The sequence below is a fragment of the Cibotium barometz genome, chromosome 10 (assembly GCF_041138505.1).
Source record: "Cibotium barometz isolate CiBa-2024 chromosome 10, ASM4113850v1, whole genome shotgun sequence".
NCBI classification, from domain to species: domain Eukaryota; kingdom Viridiplantae; phylum Streptophyta; class Polypodiopsida; order Cyatheales; family Cibotiaceae; genus Cibotium; species Cibotium barometz.
The window spans coordinates 22,990,907-23,014,468 of NC_141055.1; the positions used below are offsets into that span (position 1 = coordinate 22,990,907).

General features: G+C 45.6%; 1 protein-coding gene across 1 annotated transcript; it reads left to right on the forward strand.

The window, feature by feature from the left end:
• The first annotated feature begins 2,483 nt into the window (after nucleotides 1–2,483).
• On the forward strand, nucleotides 2,484–22,966 carry LOC147634675 (uncharacterized). Its single transcript, XM_086803812.1, has 2 exons — nucleotides 2,484–3,198; nucleotides 21,552–22,966. The coding sequence occupies exons 1-2, from the start codon at nucleotides 2,632–2,634 to the stop codon at nucleotides 22,857–22,859; spliced, it is 1,875 nt and encodes a 624-aa protein (XP_086659938.1). The 5' UTR covers nucleotides 2,484–2,631; the 3' UTR covers nucleotides 22,860–22,966.
• Nucleotides 22,967–23,562: the final 596 nt, after the last annotated feature.

Below are 23,562 nucleotides of genomic sequence, written 5' to 3' on the forward strand. Positions count from 1 at the left end.
CTCAAGGCCACGAGAGAGAGTGTGAGTGAAAGAGGGTTTGAGTGAGACCTTATAATAAATATTTTTGTGCTTCTATTTTTGAGAAGTTATAAATACAATAGACATTGCCATGTTCCAGTACTCTTCTTCTAGGTACACATCCCTCCTCTTATATCTTCATATTGCAATAGGGTGGGCATAAACTCTTTTATCATGGCTTCATCCAACAATCCCTCTAATACTACTACGTTTGTAAGCATCTTAAGTAAGCATCCGATCTAGGATGCCCTTATGGAAGCATGGACAACATCTGAAGTGCAAGAGCTCTACAAAAAGCTTTCAATAAAGAAAGCGGTAGACCTTGCAGACAAGAACATGCTAGAGGTGAAAGCAGCAATAGCCATTGGGATATAGAGAGCTTTTGGCATAATTGAAGAGGCAAAGGAGGCTCCTCTTTGAGTAGAAGTTTCCACCTTCGTTGCAAATTTAGGGTAGACAGAGAAGGCCAAGATGATAGTTGAGGCCCAAAATGCTTTCATATATTATTGCATGTGTTCAACATATTCGTAGGTGTTTGTCATACTATGCTACAGTATTGCAATTTTTCTTTGAAATATAACGGAAGTTACATCTCTCTATGGTGTCTTTGTGAAGAAGTAGCAATGATAGTGGCCCATGGAAGTAAAGAACATTGTGTACATCCTTGCTTTCATGTATTGTTGCATGTGTTGAACATCTCGGCCAAAGTTTGGCACGTAATGCTGTGGTCTTGTAAATTTGTTTTGGAATACAATGAAAGTTTTAGATCATAATATGGTGTCTTTGTAAATGAGTTGCAATGATAGTGACCCATGGAAGTAAAGAACATTGTGTGCACACATGCTTTCATGTATTGTTGCGTGTGTTCAACATCTCGTAGGTTTTTATCATGTAATGTTATGGTTTTGTAAATTTGCTTTGGAATATAATAGAAGTTTTAGATCATAATATGGTGTGATATCTACACAACATGGGAAGTTGTTTAGTTGGAGTAAAAGAGCATTAGAGCACTCTTATCATTAATCCTATGTGATTGTCTTAACCCGTTTTTACATAGCTTAATGTTTCCTTCATTATCATGTTTGATCCCCATGAAAGCTAACATATAAGTCATTACATGCATTATCTCAAAGAGTGAACTTGTTTCTAGCTTTATCTTCTCTATAATTTGTGAGTAACATTACATTCGTGTGAGTGTATTACTTCAATTTGAGCTCTTCGCTTTGAATTTAATAAAATTAGCACAAGATTTAGCTGTAGGCTACATTAGTGAGAGCATGTATAGAGAATATTAAGTGTAAACAGAAGCCCTCTTGCTTGATTTTATGTTTGAGTGGGGAGACATGGGGAAGAATGGATGAGAGTTGAACCTTGAGTAGAGTGCGAAGAAGTAGGGTGAGGGAGGAGTAAGAAAGTGGCACCATGTGAAACCCAATGGCAGAGAAACCTCTTTCATTGTGCTAAACTTGAGTGAAAGGGAGAACTCCAAGCATGAGGAAACACTAACATAGCAAGGGAAACAAAGAAGGAAAAGACTCGTAATTTGCAGCAAAGAGCATTGGATACGTTCGTGGCATACACATTGCCACATGATGCTCGCATGAGCTAGTGCCACATGATGTTTGCACAAGCTAGTACCACATGGTGCTTACATGGGCCAACGCTAATGGTGCTTGAGGTGCCACATGGTGCTCGCACTTGTAAACTGTGAGCTCCTCCATACTTGAACACCTTGAAGTAAGAAATACAAGTTTACGGACAAATCTTACTTGGGGACTTTACTAGATGCTCGTCTAAGTTATGGAATACAATCAGGGCAGAATATATTTGGTGTATTTGGAGTATGCACAATTATTCAGTATTTCATAATGCAGATTTTTCACAAATACCTAAGCTTGAGGCATGCTCTGTATGCGCAGATGAGGATGGTTTTAAAAGTAGACAACATTGTGTGTCGGGCTCAGCAATCCAGGATTGAGGTGGAGGAAGTGGTGGCTATTCATGAAGCGCATCATGAAGAATACGAGGAGAAGATTCGGAGCATCAGAGCGGATCGGGCAAGACAGGAACAAGAGTGGACGAAAGTTGGAAATAAGCTTACAGAAGAAGATGCGGAACTAGCTTAATTCATCTTGGATCTGACGGATGTAAGAAATTCCATACACAACTATCTTTGAGTTAAGCTTCTCTCAAAAAGCTTGGTTGTATTGGAGTCTTCTTTTTTCTGAATAATAATACAAATCTTCTCGTTTTGATTTTTTAAAAATAAGAAGTAAGAAATACACAAAGCATCATGTTGGTCAAGAGGGAGAGGGGAGGAGGACGAGAGAGATGCTAGTGTGCTAAACTCGAGAGAGAGAATCATAGTGGTTTTTACGTTTAGGCGACATCTAAAACAAGGGAATATTCCTTTGGTTGTCTTTCAATTAGAATTTACATTTCAAAATCAAAGGGCACCACTTACTGTGTACAGGTGTAAAGACTCCTATACTTGCGACCCCTCCCGCCATAGCTCAGAGCCGCATCATCGTCTTCTGCAGCACACCCAATCGCCATAGTCAGAGCTCGCGTCGTCGTCGTCGTCGTCGTCGGCGGCGGCAGAGCGAAACAACGATGGAAGGCGAGAACGCCCTCGCCGGTCAGGAGCCCAAGCCAATCTCTTCGCCTGATGCGAGCACGGCCCTGTGCGACCACATACAGAAGCAAGGGTTTCAGGGCCATCTCTTCTCCGATATAACCGTAAACTTTCAGGGCAAGGACTACCTCCTGCACAAGATCATCCTGTCCCAGAGCCACTACTTTCATTCTCTGCTGTCGGGTCCCTGGAAAGAGAACGGCAAAGCTCGCATCGAGCTCCAGATCGATGACCCTATCGTCACCGCAGAGGGCCTTGAAGCTGCTTTTGCCTACATGTACGGCGTTACCCCCGTCTTCACAGCGGACAATGTGGTCTCCATCCTTGCTGCAGGGTGCTTTTTAGGGTTAGAAAACCTCTGCGAGATTAGTGTGCAGTTTGCCCTTAGTGATCTCAAAGTGGACACCTTTGCCCGCTACAACCATCTCTCTGAGAAGCACTGCTACGGCAAGTTCGCAGGCTCTGTGCGGAACGCTTGCTGGTCTCTCCTCTGCACTCATGCCTCCCGCGAGCTTCTGCATCACCTGCCAAAGCTCTCTTTAGAGGTAAGCTATTAAATATACCTAAACGCTTCTAAGAATACACCTGCTTATTCATGTTAGAATAGTTAGAATAACTTTATATGCCCGTTGTTTTTCCAGCAATGTGTAAATGTACCTAATATCTTTACACATTAACTTTATTATGCATGGCCATCGGGCTATCATCTGATGGGAATGCTGTAGGACTGCCCATGACATTGCAAGGGATGCCATAGCATACAGTAGCATGGGAATCCTAGGTGCTGATAGCGTGGGTAGGGATGTCATAGCACATAGATGTGTTGGAATGATATGTGCCAATAACATGTAGCACACAGCATGTTGTATATGCCCCAGGTTGCTATGTGCCAAACACACGAGTACGAATGCCATAGCAGCATTATGTAGCCCATGCATTGGGATGCAATGTTGGTCTGCATGATGCATGATAAAGCTGATAGTTTGAGGCTCTATGAGTAGTAAGTCTCACATGGTCAAGTATGGTGATAACTTAAACTTTCTTTTGATAAATAGATGGTTGTTTTCCACCCCTATGTCCAACTTCTCAACAAAAGGCTTCATGTATACATTTATTTCTGGGTTTGTTACAGAACATGAAGGGACTGTAAGGCAAATGGATCTATGTTCAGATGTGTAAATTGGTGGCCTGGTCATTCTGATTCTATCTAACCTGTTTGAAGAAAAAACTAAAATCAATGTCTGCATTTTATGTATGTGTAAGCGAAGACTAAGGTGTATTTATATTAACTTTACCACTGATGGGCAGAATTATGTGTCTTGACATGGGTAGGGATGTCTTTGCAAAAGGCACATATGTGTATTGGTATGTTAATGCTGATGACAAATACCAGAATTTCTGGTATATGCATCTGGATCCATATGTTGATGACAAGAGCAAGAATGTTGTAGCATCGTCATGCTTTGATGATGTTGATGGATGAGGCTCCTTTTGACCTCTGGCCCTGTTACATTACTTCTCTGCTGAGGAGTTGACTTCGGATTCTGTATATCTTGGTCAAATATGTGACCAATCATGATGGTGTGGCAGTTAGTAGTGTCCAGTGGGACCCTGGCCTTGTGGATTAGGACAATGGTGTTGCTAGGTCAAGAGGGAGGGAAACCTTGGCAGAGTGCCATGTTAAGCATATCGGTAAGGAGAGGGACAGGTTATCACTTGGATGAGCAAAGTGTGCAGCTTGTAAGTTCTCTTGGTCTCTAGCCCATACTTGCTAGGCATTTCATGAAACATAACCTCCCAAAAATGTTTCTGAAATATCCTGAAATCTTTTTAAATGTATAAAACATGCAAAATTTGCTTGTCTGTGCGATTTTCCATCATGAAACATTTTGCATTGTGAAAATTGATTCATGATTATTAATTCTCCTTAAAGATTAGAATAGAGTTACAGATAGAGAGTCTAGAGTCCGAACTTCACTACATAGTGCCTTTGAGGTGGGTTTTGCGGGAAGGATTACACTTGTTCATTTGCTAAGAACATGGCTTGCAGAAGCAATAGCTACTCCATTTTTTAGGCTGAAAAAAATTCAACTGAAACAATGGGTTGATACATTTCGTACTTCTCAAAGGGTTTGCATTTTTGAAACATTTCGTACTTCTCAAAGGGTTTGCATTTTTGAAACAATGGGTTGATACATTTCGTACTTCTCAAAGGGTTTGCATTTTTGAAACATTTCGTACTCTCAAAGGGTATGAAACACATTTCATTGAACTGGACTTTAGCCTTGCTACTATTACATAGTTTTTGTATGGCCTTAATAACATTGGATGTGATTACATAGTTTTTGTATGGCCTTAATAACATTGGATGTGATGAAGATTGTGGAGGGACGCATGCTTGATCAGGTATATCATATAGTATGTGTGCATAAGTAGTAGAGTCAATGATGGTTTTTCTAATTTAGCTCTCACCATGCTAACTCGGCGTTTATTGCGCTTCCAACCTATAGACGGGCTTCATAGTGTGGACATGACATCTCATGGCAAGAAACTTACGTCTATGGCATATGCTAAGGGTCATGTGGATTGGCACCTCATGCCCTTTGTTTATTCATTAAAGAGTTATGCCTTTTTTTTTGTTTGTTTAGAGGTTCACACTTCATTAAAGTGTGGTTGGTGAGATTATAAGTGAGTTTGGGCATTCACACTTCATTAAAGTGTGGGCACCTTTTTTGTTAAAATGGGGTGGCCCAATGGCCAACCTCTCCTTTTATGGAAAGAGTCTCTCTCTCTCTCTCTCTCTCTCTCCCTTTCATGAATCATGGGAAATTGGCGCTCTTTAGAGGAGGAGGTGGAAGAAGACAATTTAGCAAAACCAATCCATACACATGCTTTTTGACATGCTTTCTTGTCTCTCCAACCTTTGGTACAGCCGATACATGATTACCACACTCTTGTCCAGTCCTTGTATGTCCTTTTCGATTGCCCTCCTTTTTTTTCCCCCCTTCTTGGAAACAAGATTCTTCTATAAGTTAACAAAAAACAGCCTCGAAGGGCTAGATACAAACTCGCCTCCATGTATGGGGCAAGGACCAAAGAACGAGAGGGGAGGAAGGATGCACTTCTGTTAGCAGTCGTCTGCTGTCTGTGTATTTACACCAAGGCGTTTGTTGTGGGTGTGCCCGCCCATTTTTGGTGTTTCCCCATTTTTTCCTCACTTCCATGTATTTTTTCCATTTCTTTCAGGGTGTGGAAGGGTTGTCGGCTACCTCTGTTTGCTGGCTGACTGTTGGTCTTTGACCCGACTAAGTTGCTCTGCCTTGGCCGACTGCCAATTTGCTGGCCGACTGGCAGTAGCAAGTCGTGGGGTGCTGTCGGTTATGTTTGTACTGGCCGACCAGCAGCCTGGGGCCATATATAATGGCCCCTTGCCCCCCCACACAGTTCATTGTACATTCCGGGATCTTCTTGTGTATGATAGTAGAGTTACACATCTCTCTCTCTCAGCTGTGCGTTTCCTTTCTGCTGTGCACTTGTCTTGTGTTGATTCAGTTCCAATCTTCTTTTCAGCTGCATATTCTGACATGGTATCAGAGCTCTAGGCTCTTGGAAGATCTTGGGAACTGTGTGAGCAAGAGGGGGGTAGTTTGAAATGCTGTTTGGGCTTTGAGGAAATAGGAGTGCAAGCGTTTGGCGGGTTGAGTGTTGGACAGCCACTTCTTGTTATTTCTTATCTCACCCACCTCCTTTCACAAGACTTTAGGGCTGTTTTGGGTAGTGTCTCGGCTGTACGGGAAGAGAAGGAGCAAGCAAAAGGTGGGCCTTGTTGTTGGACAGCCACTTGCAGGTTTAGTTCTTCATTTTTTCTCACCCACCCTCCCTTTTCAGTTAAACCCTCGCAATGGCAAATTTGCTTGAGATGATTGAGAAGCATGTGAAGATTCCGACACTCTTGACTTTCTCGGTGGATTGCTAGTTGGACGGGAACAACTACAGCATTTGGAAGGTAATGATGGAATCTGTTTTGGAGTCCTATGACTTGGCTGATTTCATTGTTGTTGGGGTTCCACGGCCAGAGTCAAAGGAAGGGGAGTTACCCTCTATTTGGAAAGAACGAGAGGCACAGGCACAGTTATGGGATCGTGTCAATGCCAGAGTTCGTTCTTTCATCTTCCTCAATTGCACACCACATGTGATCAATCATATAAAGGATATGACGTTGGCCAGAGGTATTTGGCAGCATTTGGCTTCTCTCTACAACAGGGTATCACCCATGAAGAGAATCTGTTTGGAAGTTTAGATGCAGGTGATGAATCCTACAAAGTCGTCGACGATGCGGGAGCACATCAACAAGCTGCAGGCTCTTCAGTAGGAAGTTCTCCAGGCAGTGAAAGAGATATTATCAGAGGATATGGCTCCTCTCAGTACTCAGCCTTTTACTCTTCATTGATCACAAGTGGCAGGCTCAGCACCATCACATGGGAGGAGCTTGTGTCCATGCTCTTGGACCAGGAAGAGCGATTAACGAACCCTCCACAGGGCAGAGGTTCTGAGGCCTTAACTGGCCAACGGTTGAAAGGCCGTAATAACAACAACAAGGGCAAAGGGAAGGCTTCATCGGAGAAGTCTTTTGAGAAGAAGCCCGACTCAAACCGAGAGAAACTGAAGGCCGAGAGGACTTGTAATGATTGTGGCGAGAAAGGCCACTATTGGAGGAAGTGTCTCAAGCGGACTGGGAAGAGTGCTGATTCTTTAGCTTCAGTTGCAAAGACTCCAGCCTTTGTGTACTTGGAGATGTTGGACACGGATGCTTCATCTTCTTCGAGCGAGGAGGTAGTTGGCTTCACCGCAAAGGATACTCGGGAATGGATTCTTGATAGTGGTGCTTTCGGGCGCATGACTCCTTCCCGTGACTTCTTTTTGGATCTGAAATGGCAGTTAGGTCTCATTTTCATTGGCGACAATTCCACCATACCGATACACAATGAGGGCCGGATGGAGATCATTCCCAATGGCAGAGGGGGGAAGCATTCCTCTCGTGTTCTTTACGTCCCATCACTTGTTTTCATTTGTTGTCAGTGCATGAGGTGTGTAAGTCTGGCTTCCGGGTGGAGTTTGAGGAGCATTTTGTTGCTCTACGGGACCGCGAGATTGGCCAGGTTGTTTGGGAAGGTGGCATGGAGAATGGTATATACAAACTCTCCATACTCTGCTCTTTGATAGGTTCTCAGATTGGTGATTTGTGGCACTTTCGATTCGGCCACTTGAATGCGGATGCGCTGCGGCGAGCTTTCCGGGACCAGATGGTGGTTGGCATGCCAGATGTTGGCAACAGGCAAGGACGCTATAGTTATTGCATTCGTGGTAAGCAGCACAAGGAATCTTTTTCGAAGCAGGCTTCGAAACCTTTGGAGTTGGTACACACTGACTTGTGTGGACCTATGCAGACTACATCCTTGGGAGGCTCTTTGTACTTTATGCTACTTGATGATTGTTCTAGATTCACATGGGTTTATTTCCTTTCACAGAAGGACTAGGCTTTTGCTCGGTTCAAGGAGTGACATGTGATGGTGGAGAAAGAGTCTAGCTTGCAGGTGAAGACTCTTCGGGTTGACAAAGGAGGAGAATTTTCTTCCAATGCTTTCGTGAGATTTTGTGCGGAACATGGTTTCAAGCGGGAGCTGGCCAATACAGGTTCACCGTCAGAGAATGGAGTAGTTGAACGTAAGAACAGGACTGTGGTGGAGATGGCGAGGACGATGTTGGAGCATCGTGATCTTTCTTGTCCACTTTGGGGAGAGGCTGTGGCTACGGCTGTCCATATTCTCAACCGTTCTCCGACGACTTCAGTACCGAACTTGACTCACTTTGAGGCATATTTTGGCAAGAAACCTGATGTCTCCCATTTTCGTGTGTTTGGGAGCGATGCATATGTTCACATTCCGACGAAGCAGAGGAGGAAGCTCGACTCAAAGTCTCAAAAGCTTATCTTTGTGGGTCATAACTCTCTTTCCAAGGGATACAGGTTTTATGATCCAGAGAGGAACTACGACCCTGTGTTTTTCTCTGGACAGAAAGCAGGTGGGCACGGGCACGGGCACGGGCACGGGCACGGGCACGGAATGGACATTCGTTTGGATTTGAAAAGGAAAGCCGTATGTGGCCAACCCAAGTGTGAAAGGGACAAAAAGGGGATTTTAATTTAAAGGTTTTAAAACCTTAGATGATTTAAAAATATTATATTTGGAAGCATGCGGTTTGCTATTTGCTTTTAGTTTTTTTTTTGGGGGGGAGAAAAGCGAATCGCATCCTTGTTATAAGGTGAAGGGTGGCAAAATTTGTGGGGGTGGTGTCGTGTGGTGTGGCGCATCACCTTGGTGATCACTGTTGCAGATACGTGGCCTGAGGGAAGGCGGTACAGGAGATGGGTATACAGTAGCAGCCAGTCGCCAAAAAGTAGCTCGACACAGGCAAACTAGGTTTGGCCGGTCGCCAAAGAGCAAAGGCGACACCAGTTCAGCAGCGCAGGGTATTGAAACCGGCCGGATGGGTTGCTGTAGGGAGCATCGGGCTGGACCTCAGGGTGGTGCAATAGCTGCGGATGTTTGGACTACTCCTCCCCCTTACTTGTGCTGTTGCTTGTGTGTGGGCATTCGCGCTGTTGTGTGGCGCTTCTGTAGGGCTACTGTTGTGAGCGCCTCCGTGCTTATTTTGGCTTTTGTTGGAGGTAGCACTGTTGATCTCGACTACTATTGTGGTAGCTTTGTGTGGGGTGTACGGCCGCGCAGGATTGTTGTTGATGTTCCTGTTGATGTTGTACGTCCTATTGATGTTGTATGTGTTAGAAGTCATCTGCTGTCTTTTCCAGACACCAGGGCCTCTGTTGTGGGTGTGCCCGCCCTTTGTAGGTGTTTTCTCATTTTTTCACTCCCCGTATTTTTCCCCATTTTTTTCCAAGGCTATCCCACAGCCCCTCCATGGCTGGTGGGTTCAGCCTGGGCCTTCCTGGCCCTCATGGGGGTGGTTCCGCACCATTTCCATGCCCACGCTAAGATCCGGGGTAGCCCTATGGGCTGGCCCTTGTCCTAAACACTAACTACTCAGTGATCTGGCATCCGGTACCATACGAGATACACAGAATCACTGACATCATTCTAGAGGGAGACTCACAGCGCGGACTGGCACTGTTTCATGTGCAGGACAGTGCACACTTGACCTTGGACTCCTATGCAGGACAATGCACACTTGACCTCGGACAACTGAGATGGATCCTTGGCTGACTCGTCCCGGACTGGGCTCACATGGGACCAGTTCACCATCCCAGGTCCTGCACCTTCTGTACAGAAATGTCTACGTGGCATCCAAGTGCGGGATGCACGTGACATCCTCTTTTGCTTAACTTGACGGAAGCTGCATAGCCTCCAAATAATCCGTCAATAACGCCGGATAGTCTTCGAAAAACTCTCTGTCGAGCCATACCGCTTCATGGGCTCCTCGGTCCTGAAACTTTGTGAGGAACTGTCGTAGTCTTCGACCTGAGCCATGCTTGAAACGGTGCAGAAGGATCTGTTTTGGAACCATAACTTCTGCTTCATCAACAATGTCTTGTTCCCTTTCGTCTTTGACCTCTGAAGGGGGTGGACCTGTATATGGCTTTAACCAACTGACATGAAATACATCGTGCATAGTCCAACTCGGAGGTAGCTTTAACTGCATAGACACCTCATTAATCTTTTTCCTGATGGGAAAAGGTCTGAAGCTCCTGAAAGACAACTTTGGGCAGCATCGCTTGCCCACCTGTTTCAATCTTTGCTTCATAATCCAAAGATAAACCCAATCCCCTTCCGAAAACTTTATATCCCTTCGGTCTTTATTTGCCTGTCGAGTGTAGGCCTCTTGCGCTTTAGCCAATCTGTCTTTTACTGACTCTAAAATCTCCTGGTAAGACTCCGTCACTCTGTTCGCCTCCGGTACTGAAGACGAAGTCTTGGTCAACAACGACTGGAAAGGTCTTCCAAACATTGCCTCATATGGAGTCCTGCCAATAGCTAAAGAATAATAATCATTCAAAACAGCTTGAACTAAAGGCAAATACGATTTCCACTTACCTTGCTGATTGTGGACATAACACTTCAGCACATCAAAGGCCAACTGGTTGTTTATCTCTGTCTGGCTATCCGTCTGTGGGTGGAATGCACTGGAAAGATTCAACTTAGTACCAAAATTATCAAACAATGTCCTCCAAAAATGATTGGTAAACTTGGCATCTCGGTGACACTATGTTCCTAGGAATCCCGCCAATCGGGTACTAATGCCGAATGAACAACTGGGCAACATCCTCGGCTGTCACATTGGCCCTGCAAGGAATAAGCATAACAAATTTGCTAAACCTATCAACAATAGTTAAGCACTGCGTATTATGCTTACTCGGACTGGGAGACAGATTTGTGACAAAGTCCATCGAAATGTCCTGGAAAGGATCCTCAGGAATTGGCAAGGACTGTAACAACCCTATCTTCTTTCCACGAGGCGCTTTCACCTTTTGACAAATGTCACAGCGTTGTACATATGTAAACACATCACGCCTCATCTTTGGCCAATAGTATTGCCGTTCTAATTTCTCCAGAGTTGAATTCATGTCCCTATGACCACCTGTAATGGCGTCATGGGCATCATGGAGAAGAGCTGCTCTGAACGACTTCATGACACATAGTCGGCCTTTGTAGAAAAGCCAACCATCGCGTATCAGAAAGTGGCATGGTCCTGTGGCATCCAATGCCTGTTCCCACTGTGTACCGAATTCCTCGGAATCCGCGTACGTGTGCTTCATGTCCTCTAGTTCTGTACCAGCAAGATCAAGTCTAGTGGTCTGAATCGTAGACACTTGTCCCTTCCTGCTCAAAGCATCGGCCACTGGATTGTTCTTTCCTGGAAGGTAGTCAATCATACCACCGAATTGTTGGAATATCTGACTCCAGCGGTGTTATCGATCACTCCATCGTGCACTTGGCATCGTCTGAATCCAGCGTAATGCCTGATGGTCAGTGCGAACCTCGAAGTCACGGCCATACAGAAAATGTTTCCAATGTTTCAAGGCCTGTATAACTGCTAGGAGTTCACGATCATAGACTGAGTAGTTCTTCTCGGCGGGCAGTAACTTACGAGACATGTAAGCTACTGGATGACCATTCTGTTGCAATACACCTCCAATTGCGAACCTCGAAGTCACGGCCATACAGAAAATGTTTCCAATGTTTCAAGGCTTGTATAAGTGCTAGGAGTTCACGATCATAGACTGAGTAGTTCTTCTCGGCGGGCAGTAACTTACGAGACATGTAAGCTACTGGATGACCATTCTGTTGCAATACACCTCCAATTGTGATGTTACTCGCATTGGTGATCACCTGAAATGGGTCGTCCCACGAGGCAAGAGCTAAACAAGGCGCTCCTGATAAAGCCACCTTGAGATTCTGGAATGCCTCCAACGCTTGTGGAGTCATTCGAATCTTTTGCCTTCTTGTTTTCACTCCTTTTAGTAGATCGGTGAGATCTGCCGAGAGGTCAGAAAACTTGTTGATGTGAGTGGAATATGCCTTGCATATTCCCACAAATGATCTGATGTCATAGAGTGTCTGAGGTACTTCCCAGTTGACAATCTCGGCCACTTTAGCCGGATCAAGTCGAATGCCTTCAGCACTAATTATATATCCCAAGTAATGCACCTGGAACATATAAAATTCTGACTTCTTTTCATTGACATAGAGCTCGTTGCTTTCCAGCAACTTAAGGACTTTCTCCACATCAACGTCATGCTGCTCAACCGTAGTTGAAAATACTAGTATGTCGTCCAAAAATATGAACACACACTTTCCAATCAAATTTCGGAAAACACGCATCATCATGCGGTTAAATGTAGCTGGGGCGTTCGTCAAGCTACGGAAGGCTGTCTTGGGAATGTCCCCCTCCACAATCCGTCCCTGGTGGTACTCACTCTTTAAATCCAGTTTTGAGAACACCTTTGCTCCATTCAGCCTCTCGAGAATATAGTCAATTCGAGGCATCGGGAATCTGCTCTTGATAGTCAGCTTGTTGAGTGCACGATAATCGACACACAAACGGGAAGACCCATCTTTCTTCTTGACAAATAAGATCGGTGCTGCAAATGGCGACACTTTGGGGCGGATGAAGCCAGATTGCAACAATTCTTGGAGTTGGCGGTCCAACTCCGATTCCATTGCCTTGGAAAGGCGATACGAAAACTTGCTCGGGGGTTTCGAGCTTGGGAGGAGGTCAATCCTATGGTCCTCCGGTCTGGATGGGGGGAGCTGGGGAGGGAGGCTGTCCTGAAGCAATATCTTCTGGAACTTTTCATGGAGAACCGAGTACTTCTCGAAAGCACTGGCCACCGTCTGGGCTGTCTGGATGTAAATCATCGCACATTGTGCACCTTTCCTGACTGCTTGCTTAGCCTGCAAGTGGCTTATGAGCGGAAAGTTCAGAAATCCTGGCTCACACGTAATGGTCACTAGGGCGTTTGACACATTCCGATTGATTTGGAACGTGTGCTTGTCCCGCTTGACATCAGAAAGAAACTTGTGAAACCACTGAATACCCAAAATTATGTCTCCTCCTTCAAGAGGGGCAACCATAAAATCACGCACAAACTCTATGCCCTGAATCACTAACTTAGTACCTAGAGCTTCATACTTGACGCTCGTTGTCATGCTTGTGCTAAACCCTCAACCTGTTTATCCACCGAAGTTAGATCGAAACGGGCACGCCTAGCGGCCTGTTCCATGACCACATCCTCCGTGCTGCCGCTGTCAAACAAGACAACGACTCTCTGACCACCTATGTAGCCAAAGGACTTGAGCAATTCGTTGCGCTTATACTCCTGGTCATGGGCGCCCTTCTGCTTATCTTTGAGCTCCCGGCTAGTAATTGCTCCAACTGAAGCACCGGGGTTTGAAGAACTAGGGGTAGCCACTGGGATCTGTGTGGGAGCTGAGCTCACCACGGAAGCTGTGGAGGCGGCGGTGGCGGGCTTTGGAGGCTTCTTCGGACAATCCCGAGAAGTATGTCCTTTTGTATGACAAAAGAAACATCGACCCTCCTCCTTGTACTGAGAAAGCTCCTCAGCACTCAACTTGCCACTTGTCTTGTTTGCCTCCGCTTTCTGGTCTTGAGTAAGCTTTGACGCATTGTTCGAGTTCTTGGAGCCAGAGGCTCCTGGGCTCTGTCCAAGGGAAGACCCCGTCTGGTTCTGGCTTTTGCCCCCCGAGGCGGTAGCCCTGGGAGAAGCCGGCTGGGAAGTCTTGGGCTTGCCACCATTATGTTTCATTTCTGCACTCTGCGCAAGCGAGAGTGCGTCCTCAAAGGTGGCTGGCCTAAACATACGCACCTCCCATTGGATTTGCGTGTCCAGGCCATACAAAAACTGCTCTTTCTTGTCCGTATCACTGCTCTTTCTTTTCCGTATCAGATAAGCCTAATTGCAAACATAATGTCGAAATTTTATTGGCAAACTGAAGGGTTGGTTGCGCGTTTTGACGCGCTCCCCTGAACATGGTAGTGGGGCGGTAGAAACCGCTGCTTAAGGTCGCGGACAAACTCGTCCCACACATAAGCTGCCATACCTAATCTGGTGTGGGCATGAGCCCACTGAGTCCACCAAGGAATGGCCTCACCTTCCAAGTACCAACTGGCTAAGATCACTCTCTCAGTATCTGTTTTCCTAACAGCGGCAAAGTAAGCTTCAAATTGATGTAACCATGAATAGAGAGTTGTGGGATCGAGTTTACCATTATACTTACTGAAGTTCATTTTCTTGGGAAAATGATTCGAGGGCGCCGCCGGTGTCAATCTGGCGTCCAATGCTTTGAGGTAACGCTCGTGTTCCACGCGTCGCATGGCTTCGTCTTCTCGTTGTCGGATCTCCAATGCACGCATCTTCAACTCAAGCAAAGAGCTTGGCTGTGGCTGTGACCGTGTGAGAGGGTTCCTGAGTCGAGGATCTGGTATCTGGGATACGGAAGGAGAGGGAGGAGGAGATGGAAAACGTGACGCTGTAGAGTGGGTACGCTCCTCCAGAGCCAAGATCTCTGCCTTCTGCTCATCCAACTTGGTTGTGTGTTCTGCGATTGCTCGCATCATCTGCTGGAACATGTCTGTAACACTCAAGCCTGGTGCACTGCTTGGTGCACTCTAGTCCCATTGTTCTTGGTCTCTCTCATCGTCAAAGCTCGCCATAGCAGAAAAATGCACTTCCTTTCCGGAACGCAATCTGACCATCCACTATCTGTGAGGGAGACATCCGGAGGCTTCGGGAGGTTAAAAACCAACCGTCCTTCGAGAGACAGGAGTCACTCCGAAAGGGTAGTCCACCGGGGTCTAAAAACCAACCACACGAGCGAGATTTTTTTTTTTGGTTTCTTTGCTGAATCTTTGTACTTGAACTAGGCTCTGATACCACTGTAATATGCGGAAGCTTCGGAGGAGAATCGGTAACTTCAATACTCGGAATTTAGCACTCTTTTCGCGATGGAAATTAACGCACAAACTGAAAGGAGAAGTGCAGAAAATAGAGAGAGAGAGAGGGAGAGATGGAGAGGACACAGTATTGGGTCCCAATTACCCTCTGTAGGTTACCCACCACGGATGGTGTGTTTGCTTTATTAGAATGATCTGAATCTGAAAAGAAAATGCAGAATTCTTGACCTTTCTTGGCTGGAAAATCCCTGCCCTTGACCTTCAGTTCTCCACCCCTTTGCTTGGCAACTACCTTGGCTTGTCTAGCCCTTGATTTGCTTGAGCTCTTGGTGAATAATGAGGTGATTGAATGGGATTGTGGCCTCCACTATTTATACTACTTCCCAACAGCAGTAGGCCAGTAGATAAACAGGTGGCTTGTTCTAAATGTCTCCCACGACTGAGATAACAGCATTAAATGCTGGAAAAATCACCTAAAATGCTGCGCATTATTCCCTAGATGACTGGGCATCATGCGCTTGCTTCTAGAGGGCTGGGCACAGCCTTTGCCCACATTCCAAGGGCTGGGCAGCCTGTATGGGCTGCCCCAAAAGGCTGTAAACTCCTGGAATTTGCCTTATTCTTGCCCTAGGGCTATCCCACAGCCCCTCCATGGTTGGTGGGTTCAGCCTGGGCCTTCCTGGCCCTCATGGGGGTGGTTCCACACCATTTCCATGCCCACGCTAAGATCCAGGGTAGCCCTATGGGCTGGCCCTTGTCCTAAACACTAACTACTCAGTGATCTGGCATCCGGTACCATACCAGATACACAGAATCACTGACATCATTCTAGAGGGAGACTCACAGCGCGGACTGGCACTGTTTCATGTGCAGGACAGTGCACACCTGACCTTGGACTCCTGTGCAGGACAATGCACACCTGACCTTGGACAACTGTGATGGATCCCTGGCCGACTCGTCCCGGATTGGGCTCACATGGGACCAGTTCACCATCCCAGGTCCTGCACCTTCTGTATAGAAATGTCTACGTGCCATCCAAGTGCGGGATGTAGGTGACACTGGTGTTGGCATGCGGCCATTACCGGTTGCATCCCCGCAGTCTTGCAGGGTTCCCCACCAAGGAACCAAAAACAAGGCAATGGTACGAATTGGCCTAGATCCTCTCAATGGCGACCCACTGGTCAAGTTGTTCAGTTTTCTTTGCCATCCCGCAAGATATGTCTGATTGGTCATCACTTACACCCTTCCAATACTTTTCCATGTGGATTCAGTTAGTCACTAACCAAATGGGTGTCTCGATTGGGATTGCTCGTAGTGACAATGGTGGTGAGTTTATCTCCCATCAATTTACCGAGTCTTGCAAGAATAGGGCATTCAAGGCCAACTCACCTTCACCAACTCTCCCTCACAAAATGGAGTGGTCGAGCGGAAGAATTGAATTGTGATGGATATGGCACGCTTGATGCTCTTTGCAGCTGAGCTGCTTGAATGCCTTTGGTCAGAATCGGTCAATACTGCGGTGTACCTTCTGAACCGTTGCCCCATGGTCGTTGTCTCTCACAAGACCCCGTTTGAGGCATTTGATGGCGAAAAACCCACTGTTTCCCATCACCGTGCCTTTGGGTGTCGTGCATACACACACACTCCGAATGACATGAGGGGTAAACTTGAGCCAAGGAGTGAGTTGCTCATTTTTTTGGGCTACTCTTTTGAATCAAAGACTTACAAAGTTTTTGATCCACGATCAAACAAAGTCTTCGTTCATTGAGACGTCGTCTTTGATGAGCGGGATTTACTTCACCTTCCGCTGTCCAGACTCCATACCACCCGAACGAGAATCTTTGATTGTTCCACATGAACCCCATCAATCAACTATTACTCTGTCTCTTGAGGAGACTTCCTTCTCCCGACGGCCACCCAAGGACCCTTTACCCTGCTGGTATCAACAAACCATGCATGATTCAGGCATGCTTCCCCGGTCCTCGTCGGTTCACCAGGCTCACTTCTCGTGCCTCATTTGTCTCTGTTTTTTCCGCAGACTATGTGGCGCATGATGAGCCAACATCGTGGAAAGATGCTATCAAACAGCCAGCTTGGAAACAGGCTATGGAACAAGAACTCGAAAGCATTGACTGTAATGGCACATGGTCCCTTGTGGATTTCCCTTGTCATAAGAAGGTTATTGGCACCAAATGGATTTTTCGCACGAAATTTAAAGCTGATGGTACCTTGGACAAGTACAAAGCCTGGCTTGTGGTGCAAGGTTTTCGCCAAAAAGAAGGCATTGACTTCGACAAGACCTTCGCACCTATAGCTCGAATGACGACAATCCGTCTCTTACTCAATCTGGCTGCTCACCACAAATGGCCAGTCTACCAGATGGATGTCAAGAGTGCCTTTTTAAATGTCATTCTCGAGGAGGAAGTCTATGTTGACCAACCTCCGGGCTTCCCACTCCTTGGGTATGAGGACAAAGTCTTCTGCTTGCATAAAGCTCTTTATGGGCTTAGCAAGCACCCCCCCCCCCCCCCCCAAGTGTAGTATCATCGCAGCAACAAATTTTTACGTAGCCAAGGTTTTCAACCAGCTCACTGTGATCCCAATATTTATATTCACACATATCAGGGGATGGTTTGCTAACTAGTGCTGTATGTCAATGATCTAATCATAAATCAAGCCAAAGTGGCTGATATCATGGCATAGCTGAGACGAACTTTTGAGATGACTGATCTCGGTCTTCTCTCATGTTTCCTTGGCATGGAGGTGGTCCAACATCCTGATGGTAATTTTGTGTCACAACAAAAGTACTGTCTTCAACTCATACTTCCTACTTTCTTGATGGTGCTATCCCTGTGGCTACCACATTGGATCCAACCATCAAACTATCAAAGGAAGAGGACTCACCACCACATGAAGAGCGAGCCTACCGCCGAGTGGTTGGGAAACTCATATGGCTCACAAACTCTCGACCTGACATTTCCTATTGCACATCCATTTTAAGTCAGTATTTCAATACTCCTAAGGAGCCAGATTGGAGTTCAACGATGAGGGTTGTTCACTATCTAGCGGGTACCTTTATGTTTGGACTTCACTATAGTCATGGGATCCATAGTTGCCATGAAATGTGTTTCCTTGAGGGTAGGAAACTTGGAAACGGTTCCTTGTAGGAAATGCGTTTCTTTCATGCATTTTTTTTTGATTTGTTTTTTTGCCCCAAATCCAATGTTTGAAAATTGCAACTATTTTGATAAAGACGTTTCTCTCTTTGTAAATTGTTACAACTTACATGTAGTCTTCAAATTGATGTTTCCATGTATTCTATGCATTCAGTGTTATTTTTACATATTTTATAGAGTATATATTTGAAATTTTGTACATGCAAAAACATGTAGGTAGGAAACTTGTAGGAAACTTAAGTTTTCTGTGGAACGCCAGTGAATTCATAGAACTGATTCGTCTTGCGATATTGATCGAAAACTGGCAGTTGGCAGGCCAACGCCTCTCGTTGATGCCGGGTCTCCTCCCGTGTGAGGATGCGTTGATCTTGTGGCATTAAGGTCATGACGCAGAAGCTCTGACGCGGCAATCACCATGAGTCGGATAAACACCGTTATGTCATATCACCAAGAAATCCGTCATGACATCGTCTGCCGGAAGCACATGAGAACAGCAGGATCAGCAAAAGTGTTCGGGGTTCAACCAACTTGTACTGAGTTTTGCCAAAAGAAGAATATAGCAAAATGTATAGAGCGAGAATAGTCATCTTCGGTATTATATTGAATCTGAGTTAGCTCTCTTACAATGAGTGCTTAGTGCTTATATATAGTGTTTACAATGAGGATTTGAAGCGGCATTAATGGCCCATTGAATCTCCGTGGTGAATCTGCGTAGTGTTGCGCACGGTGGTGGGGACACGGTTGAGGAGGTGCAGGGCGTCGGCCGACAGCTGTTGTAGAGGAGCGCATAAGGTGAGGAGTTGCTCAGGGGCAGCAGCGAACAGTGGTGCCTGTCATCAGCAGCAGTAGCGGTGCAGAAGGCAGTGGCGGCGGCGATGTTCAGGAATCAGCTGCAGTGTTGGCGACGTTCTGGCAGGCTGCATCAGAACTGACAGGTGGTGGCGGCTGCAGTAGCAACAACAGCAACAGGTGAAGGCAAGGGCGGCAGCGGAAGCGGGGGAGTAGCTTGTTCTGAAGACTGATACCATTTGTTGTTCTTAGTCGCACAGGTGCAACACTAAGGTGGTTGATGGAGGGCCATGCTCTGTGTGTGGAGAGAGAGAGAGAGAGAGAGATGTTGTAGAAGCTTCACCAAGTACAATGCTTTTATAGCCTTAGAGATGTCAAACAGGTTTAATATCTAGATATTGATTCTAACCACTGTAAGAGTGGGTTCACACACATTTACACACTTCACACATAAGTGAGTGTTCACACACACACCTACAAGATCAATAAACCTTTTAGGGGCTGTTCACACACAAACACAAGTAGGTACACAAACAGGGGTACATGTACATGATGGGTACACACACAGACAGATATGCACATATGAGACTCTGAATCCCAACAGGCTCTCAATGTAAAAATATGATCCAAAGTGGACTAGATCCTCCCTGTCCCTTAGCTGTATGCCCATGTCTCTTCTCTGCAAAGGCGTTGCCCTTGGACTCCAACACTGATCCATAAAGTTTGGCCATTGTGTGGCCAATCATGATGGTGTAGTAGTTATTTGGATCTAATAAGAGGGTGGAAAACCTTGGCAAAGGGCTATGTTAAACAAATCAGCTAGGAAGGGGGCCCGAGTGTCATAGGCATAAGCGATATGCTAAGTCTTCGTGGTCTTTGGCCTTCCCATGCTGCAGTTATGTATTGCTTTAGTAACATTATGTATGGTAAAAAGGGTGGTAGTTATTTGGATCTAATAAGAGGGTGGAAAACCTTGGCAAAGGGCTGGTGTGGTAGTTATTTGGATCTAATAAGAGGGTGGAAAACCTTGGCAAAGGGCTATGTTAAACAAATCAGCTAGGAAGGGGGCCCGAGTGTCATAGGCATAAGCGATATGCTAAGTCTTCGTGGTCTTTGGCCTTCCCATGCTGCAGTTATGTATTGCTTTAGTAACATTATGTATGGTAAAAAGGGTGGCCGAAGTTGTTTTGGGAGGGAGGTGTGATAGATCTGTGGGGGTGAGGTTAGGAATGTGGTAGAGCTTTTGGGCGTAGGTGTGCCAAATGGCCGGATCTGTGATGGGGTGGGTGGCCTGTGCTCAAGATGTTTCCGCCAAGCCTCACTACTATTGTCACTCAACGCCACTTTCTTATGACGGAGGAGGCTTTGGAACATCCTCTGCAGTTGGCACTCCGTGATTTGTCCGGTTCCTTTATCACATAAGGTGTGTAGACATGTGGTCTTGATTACATCAACTGAATATGTGAGGTCTCTTTTATAGTGAAATGAGTGAGATGGCCGACTGCTCATGACTTCCTAAAAATAGAAGAAATAGCTTAAATACCCAAAAATAGGTAAAATCAACAAATACACTGAGATGCACAATTCTAACATGTACCTCGTGTACAAGCTTGGGATTTGGACTTGGATTTGGATCTGGTACTAGCTTGGTGAGAGATTTTGTGGGTCATCCCCATGGTGTGCTTGGCATTAGGATCTCGTGCCTTGACATCGACATCGACTTTGACTTGGGTTTCTACATCGGCATATTTGTTTGTTTTTTGTATTCATTGATGTATTGATCCTAGCTTGCGGGCCCATGGATTGTTCCTAAATAAATTCCTAAAAGGGGCGGGGCCTGTTCCCCGCTCAGTGTGTGTGTCATGTGCAAAGTTCCCTAAACCCTTCTCTCTCCCTCTCTCTATCTTTCTATCTCTTGGATACGTGGTGGAATCTGTCACGGCATGCTCTGTTGGGCTTACAGTGGTATCAGAGTAGGATTTCTCTTGAGAAATCTTTCTTGGGGTGATAGAGCCATGTAGAGGAGGCTTGGTGGTAGTGGAGGGGAAAGAGATGCAGGCTGTATCATGCAAAAAGGTGGTGAGCTCGGTTGTGATGGTGGATAGTGGAGCAGAAAGATCAAGAGTGGAGAGTTGGGAATGAGATGATCTTAATAAACATTATCTAGGTCATGGAGAGAGGGAGAGAGAGATAGAGAGAGAGAGAGAGATCCGCTGAAGTCGTGCACTTCTAATAAGTGATGAGGGGCTGCTTTGTGTGTAATGTATGATGGTCTAGTTTATTCTGTACTCTGCACTAAAGTTGGTTTGTTGGGTAAAGAGACTATATGAAATAACGGGGGACTGCTTGGAAAGTTTCTTTTGGTCTGTTTGGTAAAGAAACCTTGTAAAGTTCTTTAAAGTCAGGATGTAACTAAGTGCTGTACATGGTTTGCAATGCTTCAGGTGCTCTGTCATCTCTTGAAATCGGATGAACTTTGGGTTCTCAATGAGGCGGAGAGGTACAAGCTTGCAAAACAAGCTTTGATTGATTGGAAGCTAGCACGACTAGGATCTGCAGGAGCTTTGGATGGCTATATGCCGCGAAAAAGGGGAAAATCCTTTTATTCTCGAAAATCTAGTGGAAATGGCCAAGCATCTAGAAACTCAAGAACTAGGAGTGCTCAAAGAGGCAGCCGTTCAATCTCTAAAGACAGGTCCAGTAAGAAGAAGGAAGGTGGTGCAGTTCATTCTGAGCCAAGCAACATTGCTGATATATCAAAGGAAGGAGGGGAAACAGACTTGAGGAAATTGCGAAGGTTGTGGGAAGAAGAGGCTGGTCAACAGGGGGATGGATACAAAGAGGGTTTTGAGTTTTGCACAGAACTGTTTACGGCTGGTGGGATCATTTTTGCGCATTTGGAGGTAGACGAAATCTTACAAGTAAAAAAAGAGTTGGAAGATGCTAACCTCCCACCTGATGTAGCTAATGACAGCATATGGCACCATGTTCTGTTAAAAGATCAAATTCTCAAGCTGAAAAACAGTCCCAGTGCAGATAACTTGTCTTTAGACGATGATGAGGATGATGAGGATGACATGGACGATGATGAGGACGATGATGAGGATGAAGATGATGAGGATTTGAGTGAGAGAGACACCAGTGACTCAGACAGGTGGAGCACAGACAATGGAGATGACAGCAACAGCAGTGATGGGAGAGGCAGGGAAGCTGCAAGCACAAGTCCCAAAAAGCTGCAGAATTCTTCTCTGGTATGCTTTTCCTCCTTGGATTTTGACAGCCTTGATGACGTTGATCCCAAAAGGCGAAAAACAACGGGAGGTTTCACTTGGTCTGCAAAGCCAGATATTGGCATGCGATTGGCCAACTTTCCACCTTTCAGATTTGGTGCAGAGTTTGTTATGAAGGATAAGACCTGGACCCCTTGTCTGGATTCAAAATCTCGAGAAGTCTTTTATGGTGGATCCACATGGAGCATAGCAGTGGTCAGTGCAGAAGATCGGCATGAAGGTGTACGCTGCCATTTGTGGGTCTTTGAGAGAGGGGTCTACAAAGACACTCGTAGGGAAGTGCGATATCTAGCAAAGCTCTACATTAAGACAATTTCAGGTCTGAGATGTGTCACAGATATGGGTATACGCGGCTCACAACGCCATGCTAGGCGGGTTATTAGCATGCATCTGGCTAGGGAAGATGTGGTGGAAGATGAACCCTTGAGGGTATCTGCTGTGGTGCAACTAGTAGATGATTAAGGTATGTACTATTTTGGTGGGGAGTGTTCTGAGGCTCCATTCCCCAGTGTTAAGGATCTCGTCTTTTTTTATTGTTTGGTCTACAAATGAGGCTTCTACTTTTTTCTTTTTTCCCTTTTTTTTTTTGGGGGGGGGGGGGTGGGAAAGAAAGAAAATCAGGTGTAGATATTATACACGTATGTTCCCTATTAGGGGACATTGATAAAATCTTATTTAAGATGCTGACCATGTGAGCAGGAAGAGGTCTAATTTTAGCCGTGGCAGTTAATGTGCCTCTTGGTTTTTGTGTAAACTTCTGTGCTCCAGTCATGGGAGCTGTTAAACTTCTGTTTTATGTTTGATTAGCTTAATCCACTTTTAGTAAAGGTACCATGGATTTTAACATGGTATCACAGCCTACCTCTCCTTGAGCTTCCTATTAGCACTTCCTTAGCATTATTTTTCACTAATTAATCATTAGTGGTCCTAATATCATCTTATCCTCTTTTTCTCCTTGTGGTAAAAAATTCATCAGCTTGCCATTGCCCATTCTCTAAACCATTTGTCTTCAAAATTTATGGGCATGTTTAGCAACCAAAGGCTAACCCTTGGCTAGGAGGAATCACTCTTATTCAACCCCCCACGCTGCACGAATTCGGTGACTGTATCTCGACTAGTAAAATGTGCCATTCTCCACACTTGCGTCTAGGAGCTTATTAGCAAT

Bases quoted from the DNA above. Each gene is read 5' to 3' on its own strand.
- LOC147634675 (XM_086803812.1), top strand. From the start codon at position 2,632: ATGGAAGGCGAGAACGCCCTCGCCGGTCAGGAGCCCAAGCCAATCTCT. The intron at 3,199-21,551 runs GTAAGCTATTAA...GCAATGCTTCAG, and splicing joins TGCCAAAGCTCTCTTTAGAG to GTGCTCTGTCATCTCTTGAA.